This window comes from Metarhizium acridum, assembly GCF_019434415.1.
Source record: "Metarhizium acridum strain ARSEF 324 chromosome Unknown scaffold_1, whole genome shotgun sequence".
NCBI classification, from domain to species: Eukaryota; Fungi; Ascomycota; class Sordariomycetes; order Hypocreales; family Clavicipitaceae; genus Metarhizium; species Metarhizium acridum.
The window spans coordinates 2,228,794-2,252,429 of NW_027094015.1; the positions used below are offsets into that span (position 1 = coordinate 2,228,794).

Consider the following 23,636-nt stretch of genomic DNA (forward strand, 5'->3'; position numbering starts at 1 on the left):
ACGCCCGCTGGGCAAGTCCACAACGGCATTGAGCGATTGTGAAACAGCAATTTTGTTACAATTATTGTAAAAAAAAAGAAAATAAGTTGAAAAAAAAAAGTCGTCCGTCGTGTTCTCTCCGTCTCATGACTACGTAGTGAATTGACAAAGCTGCACTGTACCTTTGAGGATCCAGAGACCCCGGTGCATCGCCACAGGAGCTGCAACCATTGAACGAAAAGTGCGTAGTGTCTGTCTTTTGGCAGTGTTGAGTTCTAGGGCGAACCGAGTATTGACGGAATTGAAGAGGAGACATCTGGACGGCAGATGTGTCCCTAGCGCTAAAGTGCCACCAACCAGGCTGTTGTTCGAGGGGCTAGAGGGGTCTGGTTGCTTTACCAGATGCTTGCCTCGGTCAGCCGGGTCTTGTCGCTCTGAGCGGGCACGAACATTGAAGGATGGGATTGGCCGAGCAGTGAAGCATCAATTGATCTCGTCGACGCCCGGCACTCACAAGCCTTCAGTTGACACCAGATGTGCAGATAATAATTTGCACACCTCCAGTAGGTGCCTACCTACCTAGGTACCTAGATGCCTACTGGGACAGGTACAGTGAACAATGCCCAGTCAAGTCTGGTAGTATTCCACAGCGCCCAGTCGCCCGGGCAGTTGCTAAGGTGCCTTATTACGTAGTGCATATGTACCAGACTGTACAGAGTGTTGAGGTACATACTTAAGTACCTAGGTACCTACTGTATGTACGGGGTAGCGCCAGCCCACCAGCCGCGCGGCGCCACTCGTCACCCAGACCTTAATCCCTGTGCTCGAAGCCCCAGGCCGACACTCTCCAGGTTCCCGGCTGTTCTAGGGCACATCCCGAGCTGCTAGCTTGCAACAACCTGCGACTACCAGTTGGTATCGCAACAGACACAGCCTTAGAGTCCCACCTCCACTTCCTTCAACCAGACTTCTCTTCCTCCCTCCTCCCGCCCACGCTCACCAGCTTCATCACCCTCGCCCTCGACTCTGTCTCGACACAACCGACTTGTTGCAGCCATCCGCATCCCCGTCTGTTGTGCCGGCCTTTCTTTTTTTGTTGCGTCGTGTGTCCCCTCTCGACTGTAATCTCGACTGTAGAGAGCAAACCGCTGTTTTCTCTCCGTCTGGCTTGCAACTCTGACAGGTTTCAACGCCTGCCAGAAGCTGTGATTTCATCAAACTGCGCATTATCACAATGCCATTCTGGCCCCAAGTTGATTCGACGAAGCGTCGTGTTCCCCGAAGGCTCTCGCGCTAAGACTTAGAAGCCGCTCCCTGCCTCAGCTCCCTCATCAACACACGCAATATTTTGTCCTGCTTGCTTTTCGCACCAGGCCATCCAACGGCCCACTGCCTTGGCGTTTCATCACAGGCGCACTCATCAATCTTGAGCCTCTGGAGGTTCTGAAGCACCCATAAACCCACTCGTCAATCTTGTTCTGTTGCCGATTGTGTAAAAGCGCTTTGCCTAGTCCGACATCATCGCCAAAATGTCGGGTCATCGTCCCATGAGCATCGACGCCATGCTTGACATGGAGCGGCAGGAAGTGCTTGCGCTCTTGGAGAACAAGAATCTCAACACCCCTACCTCCCCAACTAGGATGCGCTCGTCATCGCCGTATACTACGGCCCCGCGATCGCCTGTTCGGAGCATGTTAGATATCGAGGAGGAACCCGAAAGCTCTTCGCATGGCGTCACAACGCAGGCTCCCGTGAGGAGCATGTTGGATATTGGTGCACCAGTCATTACCACGCAGGCGCCTGTGCGAAGTATGCTTGATATAGCCGCTCCATCGCCTCCTGGATCGGTCCATGGCAGAAGCTCCAGTCCGGCAACCCCCAATGAACCAATCTTCAAGACGCATTCCGCCTCATCCCAAGGCTCATATTACCCACGAAGGTCGTCAGATGCTGCATTCAAGCCCGCAGAATTTGGGCCGCGAGCAGGAGTACGTCTCGACAAAACGTCCGAGTACCAGTTCTCGGGTATTCTTCCTCAATATTCCGGTCATGTTGGGTCGAAGAGACTGCAACAAAGCAGCAGCAGCAAAAGATTGCCGGGCACAGGGGTACTAGGAGAGGCACTCCGTGGTGCTGACTTGAGCAGTCTTCAGCTGCCAGGTGATAGAGGACGAAATTCTTCTGCCGGTGGTCGACTAGGGCATCCCAAGTCGAAATCTCCCCATGAGAGGTGGGCAGCTCGCTCTCGATCACCAGCGACTTTCTCCCCTCTTCTATCTCCAAACAGAGTAGTGTTGGACGACGGACAGGTTGTGGATATCAACAACGCTTACCGCAGGTTGTCGGATGCAAACTTGGCATTTTCTAGTGGAAGCTTGGCGCAGTTGCCAATGAGGAAACGGTCTGACGATGTTGGTGAGGGTCGGCTCATAAAAGACTACCTTGGTCCGGATGGCGAGCACCTAGAATCCAGCGAAGACGAGGAGGCGTTTTCATCTGACGACGAAGACCGTGGCCGTAAGACGGCCCCAAGGTCGCTGAACCCAGATGCCCACGAAGAAGGGGAGAATAGCAAATCCCGATCTCGGTCTGGCCAAGGTGACCGCCAAACTTTGAGTTTGTTGGCTGCTGCGGACGAAGAACGTAAGTTTTATCAAGCACCGGTGAATGACTTGACCCTGGACACGAGGTGCCATGTTTGTCAATGTCTAACCAGTTTCTCCAGGATCGAAAATCGCCCAAAAGCAGAGCCAAACCTACACCTACAGATCTCTTCTGGAACCTGAAATTAAGATTACCAACTCATCGGGCGACACAGTCAAGCCAGCCAAAGGCGGGATTCACCCTAATACCAGCTACGATCAGAATCCTACTTCCGCAACGCCATCCATGTTTGACTCGGATGAGGAAGCTGATATGGACGACATCAAGCGAGCACAGAATTTAGGTTTCTCAATGACCAATATCTTGACTGCTCCAGACTCGCATCGTTCTATCCGCATCATCTACCGTGGAGATTATCATAAGACGGTGCAGTCAGCTGACGACGAGAAGCAGAGAGTACGGAAGTACTTGGTGGCAACAGATTTGAGCGACGAGTCGACTCACGCTCTGGAATGGGCTATTGGAACAGTTCTGCGCGACGGCGACACCTTGATAGCGATTTATTGCGTGGATGAAGAAACCGGCATAGTGACCGGCGAAGGCTCACTTGTGCCGGACGATCCAAAAGCCATGAAAGAGCAAGCAGCAGCCATCAACACAGTCACAAATGCGAAAGGCATGCCCGCACCGGTGACGCCTGTTGTTGAGTTAAAACGGGCCTCGGCACTACATACGCGCGCCGACTCGGCGGGAGGGAATAGGACACCAGGGGCTTCGCCGGCGCCGTCCCAGAGAGGTGAAAATCAGAGAGCGATAGAGGAACGATCACGTGCAATCCAGAAAATGACGGACAAGGTATTGCGGCTGTTGAGAAAGACTCGCTTGCAAGTCAGAGTTATTGTGGAGGTACTACATTGCAAGAATCCGCGACACTTGATCACAGAAGTGATTGATGTCATCAACCCAACGTTGGTGGTCATCGGTAGCAGAGGTCGCAGTGCCTTGAAAGGGTAAGTGTTGAACCGGAACTGGCATGTTTTGTGGGCTCACGACTAACAAGACGCGCAATTAATCAGTGTCATCCTGGGATCATTCTCCAACTATCTCGTGACAAAGAGTTCAGTGCCAGTCATGGTGGCAAGGAAGAGGCTCCGAAAGCAGAGCAAGTACAAACAAAAGGCCGTCAAGCAGGTGAACAATATTAGCAACCCGGCGGCCCGTAGTTTGGCAAATGCCAAGATTGACTAGGAGCGTTGACGTGAATGGGGGGGATGGTGCTTTTTCGGCACCTTGTGGAGGTTGCGGAAACACGGAAGGAAGATGGTATTCCGCTCTTTGACTTGTCTGGGTGTATGCATGGGTTGACATTACGGAATACGATAGCGATACAGCAGAAATACATACATGCGATCAAAAGGGTGTTTTAACATTGCATCTCGTGACCTTTGGAGGCGTTGGTGGTGGTGAAGTTGGCAAGGGGAAGGAAAGCAGATGATGTGATGGTATTACGGCGTAGTTGAGCGGCAGAGGTCAAGGGTACGTATATACGGCCTTCTGGACATGGTTGGAGCTGCCCCGCCTCTCGACCTGCCACCTGCCACCTGCCACCCGCCATCCCGCGCCCATCCCGCCCACTGGAACCCACTCGAGGACATGCGTCGGCTCCATCAAGGATGGAATGCCGTCAGAGGCATGACTCTGTACAAAATACTGAACAAAATGAGCCGCAACCGGAAATTTCGAGGCCCGTGGGGAAGGCCAGTCTGTGGAAGCTGAAGGGCTTTCTGCACCGGCGATTGTGAACTATAACTACTACTCCGTACTACTCCGGACTAGGTAGTTGGTCTGCGACAAGCGAGTGATTGGATGGCCCAAACGTGGGAGGTGATTGGCCAGCGGCCGTGTAAAAGGGAAGCTCCTGGGCTGTGTATGGCTGCCCTGGCCTCCCCTGGCCCCACGACTCCCCAACCTCTTGATTTCGAAATGCTCACAGCATCCCGCAGCATCCCACCACCCTGGTCCTTCTCCGTGAAATGGGCAGAGAGGCCCAAACAAGAGGCCCAAGTGTGAGTGGGCGAGCCTTCAAGATGCCCTCGTATCTAATGGACACCCCCGGACTGAAGCCTCCTCTGATTTCTTTTTCCCTCTTTTGCAAACCCATACGGTCGCTGACTACCACGACGACATCGCTATTTGACCACGCAGAGTACTGAGGACCAACAATTAGTCCGGGGCTTTGGTTTTGGATTTCCACACCGCAAAGATCCAGAACTGGCTGGCTACGGTGCCAACAGCTCAAGTGGACGACGGAACGGGCTCTTGGCTCACCGGGTCACGGTGTCCCTCGAAGAAAGCCCGTCCTGCTGCATCTTTAATGCTCGTGCCGAGACCAGAGAGTAACCCAGGCTGGTGGTCATAAGAGAGAGAGACAGAGGGAGAGGGAGAGGTCCATGTTCACTTTGATCCAGGCCGCCGACATCGCCATCGCTGCCAGATGTTCTTCAAAGGCTCCATGCCTTCGCTTGTCACTGTCAATAACAACGTTTCACTTATCAGCATCACCGTTGCGCCAAGTACGTGGCTAGCCACAGTTATTGTCATCTTCGTCCTCGTCGTTCTCTACCTCCCAAAGATATCGTTCCGCATTCCGCGGTTCACTTTACCAAGGTTTCCTTCACTCCCCTCTCTGCCGGTACTGCCGACACCTCAGCGTAGGAGCGCTTATACTATTGACAAGCCTCTGCCCCCTCCTCCACAAGGTCGCCAACTTGTTCTGCAGGATCAGTCAATTGTTGTGGCGCGCCATTTAGCAAGCAACAGCGCATATTCGAACTCTGTTAGCAATGACATCACCACCAACAGAGGAGGTCGAACCCCTAGACGACCTCGACGCCTCCTTACGGGACTTCGAACCTCCAGTCAGCCCGATTTCGATGCGCCACTCGTCAGCGCCCCCAAGCGAGCCAGCAGCGGAGGATCTCGAGGACTCAGACACCGGTTCAGCCGGTGGGTTCTCGCCGCCGGCATGGCGGAGACTCGGCAACGGCGGCCGGAGCCGCGGCTTCTGGAAGCAACACCCTCGTCTGCCAGAGCGGCAGCGACAGCTTAGTAGAGAAACATCGCCGGGCTCAGATGTGAGCGACTCGGATGACGACGATGTTGGGAATGATGTTCTCCAACAGGCGATTCGAACCAGGTTACCGGCGGGAAGCCAGAGTCCGGAGAAGGGACGAAGTCCAAGCCCAGAAAGAGGTGAAGATGTGACGTTGAAGGTGGAAAGTATTAGTCCTACTACACCCAAGATTAGTTCAAGAGACTCACCAGGACCAGATAATTGTAAGTCCTTTATATCATTTGCAATATACTTGTGTACCTGACGTCACGAAGCGCTAACATTTATACCCCAGATTTCCGCTTCGCCGTCCGTGCAGAAGTCCAACAACGAACAAAGCCCATAGAAGCCGCTGTCTTGTTCGCACAGCGACGGTACCGCGCTCTAACCAAAGGCTGGATGTCGATTGTATCGGGCATCCTAGTCGCCATTCTCTCTATATCAACCCTCAGAGTGTTGGTCAAGCCAGCAGCACCACGACCAGTCGGCGATCTAGTCAAAGTCGCCGGGATCGCACGCTCCTTCGAGCCCCTCATCTATTTCTCAGAGCCCGCCGTCGCACATGTCAAGGACCTCCAGTCAACGAGTATTGCTGTCTGGGACCTCGCCGAGTCTGTGCGAGTAAGCGGGATGGCCGACGCGGAAATCATTGTCGACAACCTAGATTCTATTAGCGAGGCCATGAAGAAGCTTGTGCTTGAACTGACCAAGTTCCACACCCACGTTGACGGCGACATCGACAGGTATAATACACACAACTCATTAACCCCCCTCCTTTTCACCATCCACAGAAACTAACTTCGCCCTCGCCCACCAGCATCCTCAGTGTCATGGAATGGGCAAAAATGCACCTCGACCGCCTCAACTCCCGCCCACCCCCTTCTTCCCTCTCCCACGCGTACGACAACATCCATAACTTCCTCACAACCACAGCCGTCCTCGAAGACGCCCACGGCCACCCCACGCGCCTCGGTCGCCTCACAACCACCATGTTCGGCATGTCCAACCCCCAGCGCGAACAACGCATGGTCCAACTCCTCTTCAACAGCTTCCTCTCCACCCTCGAGGAAGCCATCCAAGCCGAGCTCGAGAACTCTGTCTCCTTATTCGCCCTCTTCGACGACATTGACGCGCACTTCCTCAAGCTCGCCCGCACAGTCGCCCATGAGACATCCACCCAGGAGGAATTCCAAGCCGAGCTCCTCTCCGGCCTGTGGGCGCGCATCCTCGGCCCCCGAGCCGCTGAACTGCGCAAGTTCGAGAAGAACCGCGCCCTACTACATGACGTTCGGTCCAAAACTATCCGTAACAAGGGCAATTTAGTCGGCCATCACGGAAAATTGCTCACCTTGAAGTCGTCCCTCGAGAGTCTGCGTGGCAAATTGGCCAGTCAACTCGTTCGGGGCCTCAATTCATCGACCCTCACTCTGGAGGATCAGATACGGGGCATCGTTCAAGTCAGGGACTACTTGTCTGATGTGAGGAGTCAGCAGAAGACCAAAGTCATGGAGACGTTGTACTCGATTGATAGGAGCCGCAAATATGTCTATCATGAGATTGATGAGGGGCATCACCTTGACGCTGGGCCGATGTAGTTTGTGCGCAGCTTCGCCCGCAAAGTTTGTGGGATTGGGCGTATGGTTTGTCGATGGAAATAAAAGGGCCTGATTTGATTTTGAGGGCTTGGAAATATTTATTTGCGTTACCGTTTTTGTGAAGAGCAACGACTCGTTTGGATGAGGCTGGCGTTGATAGCCCCGACGGCGTAAGCCTGGCACTGGCAACTTTTTGGTTCGTCTATGTTTGTAGTATCCAGCATTCCATCAGTATTCATCACCTTTGGAGCACAATCATTGGGATCTCAAAAGTCTGGCTCGTCAGCACATCCGCCTCCCCATACAAAGGACCGACATGTTTCAGAAAATCATTTATTCGATCTCTTACTATCATAAGCTTCTTCTTTTGTCAATTTGGCCTCTCACAACGCAGGCCTGTCCGTCTGTCAAGGGGTATAAGCCTACTTCAGGCGGTTCTTCACAAAAACCAACAACCTTCCAACGCCTCTTAAAACGAGCTCCACCCGTCGTCCTTTGGCTACACTGCCACCGCGCCGGGTAAGCAAGTAGCGTTTCAATTTGCTCTCCTCACTTGGAGGACAGTGTCTCCGTTCCTTCGCGGAGCAAGACATAGCAAAGAAGTCTATCTGTACATAATGCAAACCTTTCGGATATATGGGCCACAAGCCGGCGCGTAAAAATGTTCCTGCCCCCCACCATCTTGTCCGAAAAATAAACCACACCCAGAAATAGGAGTTCAGCACGAAGCTGAAAGAATATTAACAAAGGAAATCAAACAAAAGGAATATCATTTAACTTTTGAAAAAAATTGGTGACAAGGCCTCGACTTTTGGTCGTTTTAAGCCTTGGTCTCTTCCCCCTTCTTGGCTTCTCCCGCCTCGGCACCTTCGTTGCCCTGTGATTTGACGTACTCGTCGTAGACGGCAAGTGCCTCGTCGACCTTGGCCTTTAGAGCAACGTCATCCTCAATCCTATGAGTGTGTTAGTTTAGACTAGATAAATAAAGGAATGTGTATCATGGGGAAACGCTTACAGGTTGACGAGCTCACTGTTCTCCATCTCCAAGAGCATACCAGTGATCTTTCCGGCAAGCTCAGAATTAATGGCCTGAATCTTTGGGAAGATGATCTCACCCAGGATCTGCTTCTGCTGGGCGGGTTGAGCACCGGCAAGCTGAGCCTGCAGCACAGAGGTATTATTTCCCTCGCCCCGGCCAGCCTGATTGGGACCGTTGGCGTTGTTGTTGCGGCCATTTCCACGGCCAGCACCCTGGCGATTGTTGGGTGGGTATCCAGGCATACCACCAGGACCAGCGTTAGGAGGAGGCACACCGCGGCCACCCTGAGGAGCGCCGCGACCACCCATGGCAGCCTGCTGAGCCTGCATAGCAGCCATGAACTGAGGAGTACCGGGTTGGCCATACTGGGGAGGAAATTGTCCGGGCATACCGTACATGTTGGGGGGGATCTGCTGAGGAACAGCACCACGGCCACCTTGCTGGGGGTAACCAGGGAACTGACCAGGTCGACCACCCTGGACACCGCCCATGCCGATGCCAGGCTGAGGGAATGGCATACCACGGCCACCTTGCGGTATGAAGCCCGGCTGCTGGCCGTAGAAAACGGGAGGCTGCATGTACTGCTGAGGCATCCCGGCCGCGGCAGCAGCTTGCTGCATACGCAACTGGTTGCGAGCCTGGATACTGGCCTCGAGCTGGCTCTTGCGAACATCCTTGCGCTGAGCCAGAGCAACATACAGGGGCTTGCCGTTGATCATGCGTTGATTCATCTCGGCAACAGCCTTGGTGGCATCATCAGGATTGCTGAAGCAGACGAAACCAAAGCCCTTGCTCTTACCAAGCTTCTTGTCACCCTTCTTATCAGCTTTCTTGTCGGCATCTTCCTCCTCGGTCTCCTTAGCTTCCTCCTTGGCCTCGGGCTCTTTCTCGTTGTCTTCTTCCTTCTCCTTATCGTCGTCGGATCCATCGGAAGGAGCATCTCTCATCACCTTGGCAGAGGTAATAGGGCCAAACTCGGCAAACATCTGGCGCAGCTTCTCATCATCCACATCGTCATCAAGGTTCTTGATGTAGAGGTTGACACCCTGATACTTATTGGCTTTCTCCAGACGAGCAGCCTCGTATGATTTGCGCAGCTCCTCCTCACGCTCATGCTTCTTCTGGGCACGGCCAACGTAAAGGTCCTGGCCACGGAAGTCCTTGCCGTGGAGCTCCTCGACAGCCTTGGCAGCGCTCTCATGGGTGGTGAAGTTGACAAAACCGAAGCCACGGCTCTTGCCCTCCTGGTCACGGGCCAGAGAAGAAGATGTGATGTCACCATACTTCTCAAAGAGCTCGCGGAACTCGTCATCCGAGGCCTCAGTGCTGATGTTCTTGACGTAAATGTTGGTGAAGTTAGCTTTCATCTCCTCAAACTTGCTCTGGCGGTCCTTCTTCGGGATGTGGTGACCGACGTAGACCTTCTTCTCGTTGAGAAGCATGCCATTAACGTGCTTGATGGCCTGGTGAGCAGCCTCGTCCGTCTCGTAGTGGACGAAACCATAGCCCTTGGAGTTACCGTTCTCGTCCTGGGCAACCTTGCAGCTCAGAATGTTGCCAAAGGCAGCGAAGGTATCATGGAGAGCCTTGTTGTCAATGGCGACATCCAAGTTCTTGATGAAGACGTTGCCCTGGCCAGTCTTGCGGAGAGCAGGGTCACGCTGAGACCACATGATGCGGCAAGGGCGGCCCTTGATGAGGGTGTAATTGAGCTCCTCCAAGGCCTTCTCTCCATCAGCAGTAGAGTTGTAGTTGACATAGGCGTAGCCCAGAGAGCGACGGGTCACGGCATCACGGCAGACACGGATGGAGGCGACAGCACCGATTTGGGAGAAGAGCTCGAAGAGCATGGCCTCGGTGACAGAGGGATCAAGCTCTCCGACGTAGAGAGAGGCGGAGTTCTGAGGATGAGGAGCAGCGGAGCTAGGAGTGGGAGCAGAGGCGTCTTCGGAGCCCGCAGCACCAATGGTGGTGTCGACAGTGGGCTTCGCATCGCCGCTGCCATTGAGGGAGGTGTTGGTGAGGTCGGTGGCAAGCTGGTCAACAGCGCCAGTGGTGGTGTTGGCGGCCATTTTGATGTCGAGAACGTGGAAGATCGATGGTCTAGAGACGACAAGATGTTTCTCAGGTTAGCAGGCGGGTGACCTGTGGTAAGAGCAAGACCGAGATGGGGGCTCCCACGAGATAAAGAGAGGAGGGACGAACCAATTCAACGAAACTAGTCTTACGACAAGAGAAAGGACTGGAGAAGTTCTGCACTCGGAATTCGGATATCAGAGGCGGAAGAAAGAAGTAGACACGTAAAAAACAACAAAAACCTTGAGTAGCGGTGGAAGGCTAACCCAAAGACTATGCGTGTTGATTTGAGAGTTGTAGTCGTGTCCGCACTGGCAGGACGGGCAGGGGTGGTTTTTTGGGAGGTTTTTAATTTTTTTTTGGATTGTTTTTTAGTTGGTTTCAACAAGAGCAAGGACAGAGAATCAGGTCTAGGACCGTACCTCTGAACCGACTCGCGTTTGGGTTTTGGGTTGATGTGAGATAAAGGGTGGTGGTGGGAAGAAAGAGGAGGAGAGGAAATTTTGTTCTCGAGATGATATTTTTTTTTTCCCTTTGCAGGCGGCCACAATCTGGCGGGCTGGTGAATGTGGAGTGTCTCTTCACAGGCTAGTGCTTGAGTGGCTGATGCAGCGATGCTGGTAGCAGGAGCTGTGTACCCAGGTACCCAGGTAGCTCTGAACAATAAGTCCAATGTTGATTTTGTAGTGCTTCAGAGGTCGGCCAGTGCAGCCTGTACTCAGAGGTACTTCACTGTTACCTTTCAAGCCCTGCTGTGTGAGCCACCTCCACCGCCTTTGTTGACATTTGACATAATCTAAGCCTTGGCCGCGTGCAGGGTGGACGCATACGCACAGTCCAAATTTGTTTGTCTGTGGTGGAGCTTGACAGTGTGAGCCAAGATTTTTGCGCACAGTACCGAAGTACCGACACAGAGGGCAAGGCATGATTGCGGGGGAAGCGGCGACTTGGCGGCATGAGGGCTGATGCCACTCATCCCTTGCACAGCATGTACCCAAACATTGAGCCTACCAAACCAACCCGTACTGCCGACCTTGAACTGGCTTAGTGGCTTCAATGCCAAGGAAAACCCTGAATTTCTCACGGCCTTTTGATTTGGCAATTTAGCTGTTCAATGTGCGTGTAGCCCGTATGTACAATACAATGCAGCAGCGGTAGCAGCTTATTATGGAAGTAGCTTCTGTTGTCATCCAATGAGCAACGTCAGCCTCCGAAGCGCAGAGTAGATGCATGAGCGTGGATTCTGGCACCCTTGCGACTCTCCGTGTTTGGTGACTTTTCATACAGACAGACTCTCTTTAGCGTCAGACATCCGCACACATCCACAGAAACGGCCAAGCTGTACTATGTACGGGATAGTGTCTGTTCAATATACGTGCGCATCCAACGGCTCAAACTACGTGCCGATGACTGAGAGGAAGCAGCCCATCATCCATCATCACATGCATTTTGCCTTTTCTTGGACTCCCGGGCCGTGTGCCCCAGCTTACCTAAGCAGTCCTGACACTCGACTGTTTCTGGCCTCCCCACGTCATCCCAACCCGCCTAGTACGTACCCAGCTATCCAACCTTGTGTACTAGTGCTTCGGGCCATCTCGTGAGCTTACCAACCCTCGCATCGCCGAAACGTCTAGAAATCATCTCGGACGCATCCAAATTACCAGTTGAGCCACCTGGTTTTCTCTACGAGAAGCCTTTGTCTGTGGGTGATGCCGTTGGGCCTGCCACTATGTTCTCGACTTTTACCGGCAATTCGAGGCGTCCCCGAAACGTCAACCTGAGCGGGCAAGCCGGTAACCCTTTTGCCAATACATCATGGAGTCCGGCTGTCGTCTCCAACACGACGAAAACCGTATCAGATGCACAGGCCGAGCGAGAGAAGCGGCACTTGGAAAGGCAAAGATTAAAAGCCGCCGGCAGGATCCAACGAACATGGCGCGGTCACCTTACAAGGCGCAATTTGGCCGATGAAAGACGAGTTGCCTTCGATAACTTGTATCGCACTTCTTCAGCAATTTCCGTGGCCGAACGTCTGCCTGTTGCTTTTAACCTTCTACTCTCCTTCTTCTCCCGACGATCCGACGCTGATATCCAAAGAGCTTGTTTGTTTGCACGAGATTGCGAATCAGCACATATCGAACACATTGCCCCGCGCGGTGCCCATAGATCACGCCTCGAGCGGTTGGCTAGTATTCTTGTTTCCACATTACAGCTTGTGGCTTCAGAAAAGTACGTCATAGATGCACCTGATGGTACAACTACCTACAGAATAAACACTGATTCAAGTCTCAGGGCGTTGACTTTTGACGTCTCGATCCTCCTGAAACTCGTCACCCGACTGACGGTCTACGACTCTCTTGCGATGATAAATTCGCTTGACCAGTACTACACTGCCCTAGCTAGTCTATACAATAAGCGAGAAGCTGAAAAATGGGACGAGCTGCTGTTCACGTCTCTCACAATGCCTCTTCAGGCCAAGGCGGACAATGGTAAGTCCTAAGAACTTCGAGCCTGTTAGAATCAACATGCTAACGGCATTCATTTAGGGGCAGCCTATAAAGCTCTTGCATTCAATTTCTTTACGAGAGGCGACTTGTATCTGTTCGAGAGCAACAACCTCCTTCTATCCCGAGCCATTAATGCTGGCAAGCTCGCTGAATCCATCTGTTCTGTGTATGAATCCTCAGCTCCAACACTCCCATCTAGGGACAGTCTACTGTGGCTGTTGGCGCATTATATTGGTCTCGGCCGTGCCTCGCTCGATTCATCCGCAAGGCTCTCTTATCTTAGAGCTCTTTTGGTGCAGTTATCCTTCTTATCATCAGAGATCAGTATCAGAATGAGTGTCAAACCCCAAGTCGACGATTCGGACGACGAAAATGAGCGCAGCTCGTTGCGGGCCCTTGCGCCATACATCTCCTCGCAACTACTATCACTTGTGGATCATGATGGAATATCCAATGTTCTTTCTGACTTTTCGTCCAACTTGGCTCGCTCTGCCACAGAGGAGTCTTATGAAACAAGCCTACTCGCAGGCTATATATTAACTCTCCTACACTGCTTTCCAGCTAAAGCTGATGATACAAGAATGAGATTGTTTCTTGAGCAAATACCAACTATCGCCGGACACGTCCCTACGGTCAAATTCCTTTGGCAGATTATGCGACAGACTTCAGTATTTGCTAAATTGAGAACAGAGTCAGAAAACCCACTGGGAGTCATCCGCCGGTACTTACATGGCTCGTCCCAGTTGTCACAGGATAGCACCGAGGAGCAAGAATGGCGAGTGATTCTTCTCTTTTTGGAGCTTTATACATTTATCCTGCGCCTTAGCGATGACGAGGACTTTTTAAGTGGCATGAATACGCAAATTGGTGGTGTTGGTGCTTCTGACTCTCGTCTTCGTCAATGTAGCTTGTCACGGGCGGATGTTGAGGCTCTGACAACATTCTTAAAGAATGCAGCTTTCGTCCTCCTCTATCAGGCTCGGGACTTGTCACAGTCGCAGAAGACTACGGACACAGCAACAAAATTACGACTTGACTCATATCTTGGAGCTGAAAAGTACAGATCGGTATCGGTAGAGATAGCCACGTCACCTGCATCCACAAAGGTTGATATGGATGGCCTTCGTGCTATTATAACCACGGCCATCAAAATGCTCTATGAAAGGGACTCAAGAAAACATTTCCTCCCGAGAGATCACTGGTTGATGAATGCCAAGCTGCAACAAGAAGATTTTATCAATGCCGTCATCACTGAAGAGGAACGACAGAGTCATGAAGCAGAGACCGAAGATAGCGACGAAGAGGAGCCCACTGTTAGTGAAGGATTCAACCAAGAATCTAGCTTTTATTCAACTATGGCAGGCCAGCGGTTGTCTCGCCACGCTCGATTAGAGAGACTGAAGAGACAACAAATACGCGCCCAGAGGGAACGAAGGCTGGCCGAGATGGGTCCAAAGTTGGAGATATTAAAGCATATGCCCTTCGCAGTTCCTTTTGAGACTAGAGTCAAGATTTTCCGCCAGTTTATTAACATGGATAGAATACGACGGGATGGGAACAGCCCCTTCGGGCCGGCACACCCCCTTTTCAGACACCATGCCAAAATTCGACGCGGCCAGCTCTTCGAGGATGCGTTCAACCAATTCTACCAAATAGGGGACGGACTAAAAGATACCATTCAAATCACCTTTGTCGACCAATTCGATACACCCGAAGCGGGTATCGACGGTGGTGGCGTGACCAAGGAGTTTCTCATTGGTGTAACCTCTGAGGCTTTTGGAAACACTGAAGACGGTGCAGGGATGTTCAGCTCCAATGAACAAGGGCTGCTTTTCCCTAATCCTACAGCTGTTGACACACTCCGCGAATCTCTTTGTCGCCAAGGCCTGAAACAGGACGATGAGGAGTATAGGGACAAGGTGAATGCTTTATTGAGGCGATTCGAATTCCTTGGGCGCATTGTCGGCAAGTGTCTATACGAAGGTATTCTGGTGGACTTGGCGTTTGCTGGTTTTTTCCTCCTGAAATGGCCATCTGCTGGCCCCAAGGACGAAAACACATACAAGGGGAACATTAACGACTTACGAGACATGGACGAGGAACTGTACAAGGGCTTGCTGCGATTGAAAAATTATCCTGGTGATGTATCTGAACTAGGCTTCGACTTCACCGTTACAGACCAGGTCTCTCCACCTGGCGCTCCAGTCAAAACCATTACTCGAAAATTGATCCAAAACGGCGATGAGATCCTTGTTACGAATGACAATCGCCTTCTCTACATTTCCTATGCTGCTCGCCACCGGCTTGTCGTCCAGCCAGCTCTCCAAACCGCTGCTTTCCTCCGCGGTCTCCGGTCAATCATCCCCCCGTCATGGCTCTCCATGTTCAATCAGTCTGAGCTTCAACGCCTCGTGGGTGGAGATTCCTCTGAAATTGACATTGAAGACCTCCGTCGCAATACTGTGTATAGCGGACTCTACGAAATCGGGGACGACAATGAAGAACATCCTACTATCAAGTTGTTTTGGAAGGTCATGGAGGGCTTTACAGATATCCAAAGAAGAGATGTCCTCAAATACGTCAGCTCGACACCCCGTGCACCACTGCTTGGGTTCGCACAGCTCCGTCCGAAATTCAGCATCAGAGATGGAGGTACTGATGAAAAGAGACTTCCGAGTACCAGTACTTGTGTGAATTTATTGAAGCTACCTATATATACCAGCGAGAGAGCTCTGCGAGAGAAATTGCTATACGCGGTCACATCAGGAGCGGGATTTGACTTGAGCTAGATGATATTTCGGGACTGGGAGTTCGAACGGATGCATGGAGCGGCGCGACATCTATGGGCCGCATGAAGAGCGTTTTCGAGCAATGCATATTTAGATGGGCTTAGACGTTTTAATGTTTCTTAATGAAAGATGACACTTGTTTTCCGCAGCTTACAGGAGCTGATGAGGCATATTCCTTGTTCGTGTCTCTATTCTCCGTTCCTCTAACGTGACTTGGAACAATCCGACAAAGTTCACGAAAGAGTAAGGTTTCATATCTCTCATAATATGCGCCTTGACTCTACGTTGGGGGAAGATTCTAGTGACCGGTGTTTAAAGTATCGTTTTGTCATGGCCAACACATGTATGCATACACACAATGCCTTGGAATCTAGCCCAGGCCACAGGCTGACCAAAAAAAAAAAAAGAAGGCTTCGATCTTGATGGTACGACATAATTCATAAGGCTATATTTGACGTATTTGTGATTAATACGTACAGGGTGAGTCATAGTCTACCTTCTACTGGTAGCTTCTCGCGAGGAGATGCGGCTTTCTGCCCAAAAGGTCCAGAATCATTTGCCCAAAGAGACCGTTCGCCCAGGCAAACCTGCAAATATCAGCAATCCATGCGCATTGGGAGTAGGCTTTGGACACTTTGAGTACTTACCAAGACCGAGTCCACTTCTTATCATCATGCGTATTAACAGACTCATGGATGAGCCCAAGCCCACTTGTCGCTCCCATTAGCTGCTTAATGCCATGCACAATCTCGTCGTCGTCACTCGAGGTCATGGTCTGCATGATGACGCCCATCGGCCATGCCATTCCGGGGCCCAGGTGCGGCCCACCAGTTGAATTAAGAACTGGTCCGAAGCCAAAGTATGGATTGGAGCGGGAGAGAACAAACTCGCGAGTGCGTCGGTAAACTGTGTCGGTGTTGGGTTTGAAGCCGATGTGAGGGGTACTTAACAGAGAGGGGATGTTGGCATCGTCCTGTATCAAGGCTTCGTTAGTGAGGTATACTACAATACATGTTGTGGCGGAATGACAGACCATGAAGTTGTGAGAGCCGAAACCATCGACCTCGTAAGCGTAAATGTCACCGAATTTGGGGTGTTTGACAATACCATACTTTTCAATGGCGCTTTCTATACCCCGCGCCATCGTTAGCATTTGCGAGGCGGTGTCTTTGTTTATGGTCTGCATAATTTCGGCACAGGCTTTGAGAAAGCGCGAGAACATCATGTTGGCAGGGATAAAGTACTGATAGATGGTGGAATCGTCCGACGGCCGGAAGAAGCTGCGCACGAGACCAATGTTACCGGCAACGGGGTTTCCAGTGCCTCGGTTTGACACCGTTTCCGTAGCACTATTCGAGTCACGGAACCACGTGTACGGCGATTTGTTGACTTGCCCGTCCTCCGTGTAAGTACCCGTCATCATGTCATTCGCCAGCTTGAGAATGGTCTTGACGGCATCCGCCCAGCCGTATTTGCCAAAGAACTCGGTATCCTCGGTCACATCATAGTAGTCCCATGAGAGTTGAAGGAACGCTGAAATGGAATCAAGCTCATACTTGCATTCCCATACGACGCTGGGGTCGTAAGGTGGGTTAACTGTATCACCGCGCTTAGCGAGCAAGCTACGCTTGTGGTTGGCGAGTGGAAGTTTAGAGTCAGGAGGTGGTTGGAAGGCATTGCAGTAAGGGAATTTGCGAATATATCGTGATTGGAGGTTGATGGTGCCGCGGAACAGACTGGCAATGTTGTTGGTGGCGTTGTGGGAAGTGATGTTGAGAATTGGCTTGTAGGACTGGAGTTGGTTGGCGCTGTCGCGAAGCCACATGGCGTGGATGTCGCCAGTTGTTACAAAGGCAAGCTATAAGCAGAATTAACGTCTGACCAGAGCAAGAACTCGAATAACCAAGCTTGGTTGAACAGGCTTTGCCGGGTTGGGTCCGCATTTGCATGATGGGATGGTACCTCTTCGTCAGCATTATCCAACGCCTTCCCATGCCACAGAATCGTAGTGTCCACCGTGTTTGGCCACGTATTCAGAAACAATCTGTACAAGTCCCCGTCTTTGATCATGGCTTTTGCTTTCTTCAATGTCATCTCCACCTCTGGGACCACGTAAGATCGACATCTCGCCTCGGGCCGCTGATACGGATACTTCCATTTGCCACATGAATACGGAGGGTGGCGCTGGGCGGCGTAGTTGTCGTAGGCAGGACAATCGCTCGGCACCTCTGCCGCAGCCACAGCGGCAATGGCGATGAGCTGAATCCACTTCATGGCTCTCTGTCCGTATCCCGGCGCCCTTGGATGTTACTGGTGACAAGGAACGTTCAAATAGAGTTTTGAACGAGATGGAGCAGAAGTGATTCCGCTCTTTCCAGGTAAGACCTGACGAAGGGAAGCGAGCCTGTCTATCTCAGTCTCGGCGATCCTTTCCCAAGTTTACGAAACGAACTAGCTTGCATTCCGTGGTTCTACTGCTCCCTTTTAAGGACCAGTTCACTGCCGCGAGACCAACAACCAAAATACGAACACACCATCCGCCAATCCCCCTACTCTCTTTGGCTGTCATGTTGATCGTGGTCATTCTGTTAAGAAAGGCTGCCGAGAATCCTCCAGATAATGCGGGGTAACAGCTCTGGACTGGGTTCGAATATCAAGATGCTGAAGGCCTCCTTTGACCTGCCGAAGTAGCCCTTAGCGCCATGATGGATCTGTGGGTTTGTTGGCCGTACCGGTATTGACTCGACGAAAGGGCTGTTGCGTTGCACCGGGGAGGGATGGCCTTTGGCTGCTGTTAATGCCGATGGCAAGGATGGCGGGTGTGCCATGCGAGGAACGTACATGAGCTTTGGTTCTTGATATTCCTTGAGCGGTCTGGGTGACCGCAACATTGGTCTGTATCATGTCACTATTGAGTAGGTATATTCAAAAAGCTGTTGGTCCGACCCAAGACGAGTCCCCGCATTTTTCAGAAACAGAAGATGGCTTGAGGTCAAGCACGGAGAGTTGGTGGGTGATACTCTGCATGTTGGCTGCAGTACGACGGGCGTACTGGGGAATCGGTGAGCCTATGCCTTGCCTTTGGCGTTTATTGTTGGCCTCGTCGTATTGCTGCTGCCTTAGTCAGTGCCATATGCTGCACCGTTACTGACCATGGGAGGATTGCCAGGATGAACAGACTAGAGTGTTCTGCCAATGCGTGCGATGTGCGGAGTATGCTTCTGGCCTAGTCGTAGAACAGTTGCTGAAGGAGCACCGACATTGAAGGAACTCTACGGATGCCCCTGGTGGCGTAGTCTTGAATGTAGTACTATTGTGCTCCGATTAGTATCTCCAACAGACGAGTGTGGGGTGTCCAAGTGTCATGCATGGCTCGAGTGGAGAAGGCCAGTAGTGTACGGAGTAATAAAGCAAAAAGCAACTTGCTCTTCAGTGTCACTCTCTGCATAGGCTCCTTTTTAGGTCTTGGCTGACATCTCTCGCACCAGGGCGCTGAGGGCGCGCATCTAACTGGTAAAAGCTCGACTGCTCGTACAACAGCAAATTGTCTTCGAGTGGGCGCTGTCAATTTGAACTCCATCTTCACGCTAATGCGAGACTCATCCAGACATCGACCGTCATCAACCACCAAACATCGCCGCATAGTCAGCATCCACGGCGCAGATGGTAACCTACAGGCCGTAAGAACAGGCCGTAAGAATAACCCAATCAATGTCCCAGCCACCAACCAACGCCATTCTTAACCTATTAAGCGGATTTGTTCGCTTTCCGCCATGAGACTACCCTACACGCTCCGGTAGGTATGAGGTATATGGGCTATCGATCGGGTGGGGGCGCACAGAAAGAACCTTGAAGGCAAGTATTGACATCTTCGGCTCAACGGTATACAACTCAATGAGCCAGTTTTTACTCGGCTTCCATCCATATCCTTGGCTGTGGTTTTTCTTGTGCCCGGCCTCACGCATCATCAACTGCTCCGTAGGACCTAGGTACTGCCAAATCAGCACGACGGGCTCGTACCGAAAACGTACCGACCACCGGCTTGGATCGGCTTCAAAAGCTGCCCACCCGCACCAATCGACCAATTGGGTCGCAGCTAATGTCAGAGAGCTTTCACTCGCCGGCTATCTTGACGTCGCTCGCCACACCTAGGCTGAACGAACTTCGGCTCGAGTCCCGGAATCACCAGACACCTCTCACGCAACGACACCAGGTGCACCACAGGGACTTTCACCAGTCACCTAGCAGCAGTCATGTCGGCTCCCGTGCCAGTGTCAAGATGCGTCCACCGCAGCGCACGATCAATTGCGCGCTGGACGCCCCGACGCGCAGTCCCCGCGATCGGCTTCATGTCAAGGACTGCTCGCATCACGACCACCCGGCCGGTGCCCCTGCAGCGATTGGCCGGCATGCGGCTGTTCACCACCAGTCGGCGATTATACGACGCCGAGGAGGACGAATTCCTTCAACCCGGCCTCCATTGAGCGCGAGTCCGACGAGGTCGATGTGTGCATCGTCGGTGGCGGACCCGCGGGGTTGAGTGCCGCCATTCGGCTGAAGCAGCTCGCCAACGACGCCGGCAACGAGGACTTCAGAGTCCTTGTCCTCGAAAAGGCCGGCGATATGGGCGCGCACATTCTCTCAGGCGCCGTTATCCAGCCCAGCTCCATCAATGAGCTCATCCCCGACTGGCTCGACGAGGAGAACCCCAACCGTTTCGAGCACGCTACGCCCGCGACCAAGGACAAGATGAAAATCCTGACCAAGAACGGTTCTTTCCCCGTCCTGGCACCGCCGCAAATGCACAATCACGGCAATCACATTGTCAGTCTTAACCAGTTCGTCAAGTGGCTGGCTGAGCGGGCCGAGGAGATTGGTGTCGAGGTATATCCCGGTTTCGCGGCTGCCGAGGTTCTATACGATTCTGATGGTTCCGTCAAAGGCGTGGCTACGAATGACTTGGGCATTGGTCGTGATGGGAAGCCCAAGGATACTTTTGAGCGAGGCATGGAGTTCCACGCCAGAGTCACCATGTTTGGAGAGGGCTGCCACGGCAGCCTGAGCAAGCAGGTCATCAACAAGTTTGATCTCCGCAAGGACAGCCAGCACCAGACATATGGCCTGGGCATCAAGGAAGTCTGGGAAGTTGACCCCGAAAAGTTTGACAAGGGACTGATTGTTCACTCCATGGGCTACCCTCTGCCCAAGGACGTCTACGGCGGTTCCTTCATGTACCACTTTGGCGACAACTTGGTCAGCCTGGGCCTCGTCGTCTCGCTCGACTACCAGAACCCGTGGCTGTCACCTTACCAAGAATTCCAGAAACTCAAGCAGCACCCCACGTTCAGGACCGTCCTCGAAGGGGGCAAATGCATCTCCTACGGTGCCCGCGCTCTCGTCGAAGGCGGATTCCAGTCCATTCCCAAAGTAGCCTTCCCTGGAGGAGCCCTCATTGGCGACTCGGCGGGTTTCATCAACGTGCCCAAAGTCAAGGGGACGCACAACGCCATGAAGTCCGGCATGCTCGCCGCCGAGGCCGCCTGGAACGCTCTCAGCCAGAGCGACCAAGGCACCGTATTCCTCTACGACTACGAAGACTCACTCCGCAAATCACCCATCTGGAAGGAACTCAAAGAGGTTCGCAACATGCGGCCCTCGTTCCACTCACCGCTCGGTGCCATCGGCGGTGTCTTGTACTCTGCCCTGGAAGCATTCATCCTCAAGGGCCGCGTTCCGTGGACCTTCAAGCACAAGACGCCAGATTACGCGGCTACCAAGCCCGCCGACCAGTTTCCCAAGATCGAGTACCCCAAGCCCGATGGCAAGATCTCCTTTGACATCCTGACCAGTGTCTCTCGAACCGGAACCAACCACGAGGAAGACCAGCCCGTCCACTTGCAAGTCAAGGACTGGGATGCGCATACCGAGAAGGCCTACCCCCCCTTTAAAGGTCTCGAGAATCGCTTCTGCCCGGCCGGTGTGTACGAATACGTCGAGGATGAATCAAAACCCCACGGTGTCCGGTTCCAAATCAACTCCCAAAAGTAAGCCACATCTCAGACCCGGCATGCACTCCTGAGGCATAAACAAGTAGTGCTAACGAATCATCTCTGTAGTTGCATCCACTGCAAGACGTGCGACATCAAAGCCCCCCAACAAGATATCAACTGGCAAGTTCCTCAAGGTGGCGAAGGACCCAAATACTACATGACTTGATCTGTTTTTATGTGCATGATATCTGCTTCAACCCTTTCCCCCCTTTTTCGCATAATTTTTTTCATCTTTTATTCAAGTAGATGGGTGATTGGCCGCTGGGCAAGGATCAACAATTTTGTACATATGACCAGTAATTAGGTACAAAAAAAAGGAAGGAAAAACAAGGCCAGGCTTCATTCTTCCTGGATTTCAGCAGCGGAATGCTCGACAAGAACTGATTGACATTGCTGAATGTTGACGCTGACGTGAAAGAAACACAAGTCAAGCCACGTGTCCGTTCCAGTTGAGCTGGCGCAAATTCAGCGCCGGCAGAATAATGCCTTCACTGGGCTAACCAGCACAAAGGGGACTGTTTTTCTTTTGAACATGAAGATCGCGAGTTGACTAATTAAAAGAAACCCTGCACCTTGTGTACAACGTCAAGAGGCATTGACAGAATGTAATATTAGTTAGTATAGATTAATCGAACGTCTGTGTAATAGGGGTCCAAGCTTCGTGTCTGTTTGTTGGGTGGAAGGGTTGGGTCTCGTCTCTCGAAGCGGAAGGCTTGATTTCCCCGAGCGGCTCTGCGAGGTCACCAAAGAAAGAATTGTTAGTGCAGTACTTCCAGAGGCCAACCCTCCGAGCGGGTCTCTGGGTGCGGGAAGTCTCTCTACTTGAGCATCCTTGGATCATCAAATTTTTACACTTTGCACAAGCGGCATGCTGTTTGCAAATAGTTGCCCTTCGGGGTGCCAAAACGCGACCAACCTCGCGCCATGACAAGCGCAAGGCATTCTAAGGCCCGTAAGCGTTTTTTTTTGTCATTTGCAACTCTCAAAATAGCCGCCAGCATGTCATGATAGTCGACTTGATGCTGGCGGCAAGGGGAGTCGGGAAACCGAGGCTCGGGTATAGATACTTGGCACTTTGGCCAGTAGGAAGCCGCAAACGTCCAGCCTCCTGAACGAGCAATGCACAAGCCAAATGGTTGGACAGAAGTCCATGACTCACACGAACGTACCCAGCACTTGTTGGCCCCCCTTTTTTTGCAGTAAGGGTGAAAAAAAGGAAGATGAAAAATTTGCCTTGTCGCGACTCGTCTCAATGTGTGCGACGCGACATGTTGCCACTCCCCGACACCGGCCACAGCGAATCGCTACGTTGAGCGATTCGGATTCGTTTGTCTTGGCATCTGCCACAGCGCAAAGGAATCCCTTTCTGACAACAATAGGCGAGCGATGGTGCGAAAAAAAGGGCCAACTCACCTCTTATATCCTCCTCGCTCTCTTTCTCCAAGAGATGAAAGAAGCAAGAAGAAAGGAAAAGGAGAAAGAACGCGTAACCTGAACCCTGCAAGCGTCACAGGGGGCAAAGTGGATGTTTCAGAGCCTACTCCGTACGGAGTATAGCAAGTTGGTTTGGCGATGTCTCTTGTGCGAGGGTGAGGGGGGGTGTTTGGCTAGGGTTCCTTGGAGGCAATTTCATGGAGATCAAGTGGATAAGGGGGGCTGGTCCACGCCGCGAACAGCTCCACGCGCTCAGCCCCCTTTGTCCCAACAGTCCCTGTTGGCAGGCTGGCAAGCGGGCGGCCGGTTAGTCGTGACACTGTGTCATCGGTAGGTGCATGCGGGCGAAGCAATGCTCTGATGATCCGTGGTTGAAATTCGTCGTGTTGCCCGGCGGCCGTTCGAGACTCGAATATCGACGCATGCTGAAATCTCACTGGGACGGCAATAA

At 52.3% G+C, this 23,636-nt stretch overlaps 6 protein-coding genes across 7 annotated transcripts; 4 read left to right on the top strand and 2 right to left on the bottom strand.

Annotated features, from left to right (window-relative positions):
• Positions 1-952: 952 nt before the first annotated feature.
• Positions 953-4,057, top strand: J3458_000643 (uncharacterized protein). Its single transcript, XM_007811635.2, has 3 exons — positions 953-2,622; positions 2,705-3,593; positions 3,660-4,057. The coding sequence occupies exons 1-3, from the start codon at positions 1,509-1,511 to the stop codon at positions 3,829-3,831; spliced, it is 2,175 nt and encodes a 724-aa protein (XP_007809826.2). The 5' UTR covers positions 953-1,508; the 3' UTR covers positions 3,832-4,057.
• A 547-nt stretch (positions 4,058-4,604) lies between these two features.
• Positions 4,605-7,608, top strand: J3458_000644 (uncharacterized protein). The gene is made up of 3 exons (XM_066116256.1): positions 4,605-5,919; positions 5,991-6,438; positions 6,513-7,608. Exons 1-3 carry the CDS (start codon positions 5,427-5,429, stop codon positions 7,288-7,290), a joined length of 1,719 nt encoding a protein of 572 aa, XP_065978138.1. The 5' UTR covers positions 4,605-5,426; the 3' UTR covers positions 7,291-7,608.
• PAB1 (Protein phosphatase PP2A regulatory subunit B) lies at positions 6,510-11,694 on the bottom strand. Its single transcript, XM_066116257.1, has 3 exons — positions 10,535-11,694; positions 8,306-10,432; positions 6,510-8,243 (listed from the first exon to the last, which is right to left on the bottom strand). The coding sequence occupies exons 2-3, from the start codon at positions 10,399-10,401 to the stop codon at positions 8,111-8,113; spliced, it is 2,229 nt and encodes a 742-aa protein (XP_065978139.1). The 5' UTR covers positions 10,402-10,432; positions 10,535-11,694; the 3' UTR covers positions 6,510-8,110.
• A 231-nt stretch (positions 11,695-11,925) lies between these two features.
• Positions 11,926-15,836, top strand: HUL5_1 (ubiquitin-protein ligase (E3)). The gene is made up of 3 exons (XM_066116258.1): positions 11,926-12,634; positions 12,698-12,894; positions 12,952-15,836. The coding sequence occupies exons 1-3, from the start codon at positions 12,135-12,137 to the stop codon at positions 15,699-15,701; spliced, it is 3,447 nt and encodes a 1,148-aa protein (XP_065978140.1). The 5' UTR covers positions 11,926-12,134; the 3' UTR covers positions 15,702-15,836.
• On the bottom strand, positions 15,837-18,060 carry J3458_000647 (uncharacterized protein). 2 transcript variants are annotated; one of them, XM_066116259.1, is made up of 4 exons: positions 17,664-18,060; positions 16,735-17,559; positions 16,349-16,674; positions 15,837-16,288 (listed from the first exon to the last, which is right to left on the bottom strand). In XM_066116259.1, the coding sequence occupies exons 1-4, from the start codon at positions 17,973-17,975 to the stop codon at positions 16,201-16,203; spliced, it is 1,551 nt and encodes a 516-aa protein (XP_065978141.1). In that variant the 5' UTR covers positions 17,976-18,060; the 3' UTR covers positions 15,837-16,200. The 2 variants fall into 2 exon arrangements, with proteins under 2 accessions (XP_065978141.1, XP_065978142.1); XM_066116260.1 differs by having other exon boundaries at positions 15,837-17,559.
• A 1,740-nt stretch (positions 18,061-19,800) lies between these two features.
• J3458_000648 (uncharacterized protein) lies at positions 19,801-21,749 on the top strand (the record flags this gene model as incomplete). The annotated part of the gene is made up of 2 exons (XM_066116261.1): positions 19,801-20,086; positions 20,131-21,749. The coding sequence occupies 2 exons, from the start codon at positions 19,801-19,803 to the stop codon at positions 21,747-21,749; spliced, it is 1,905 nt and encodes a 634-aa protein (XP_065978143.1).
• Positions 21,750-23,636: the final 1,887 nt, after the last annotated feature.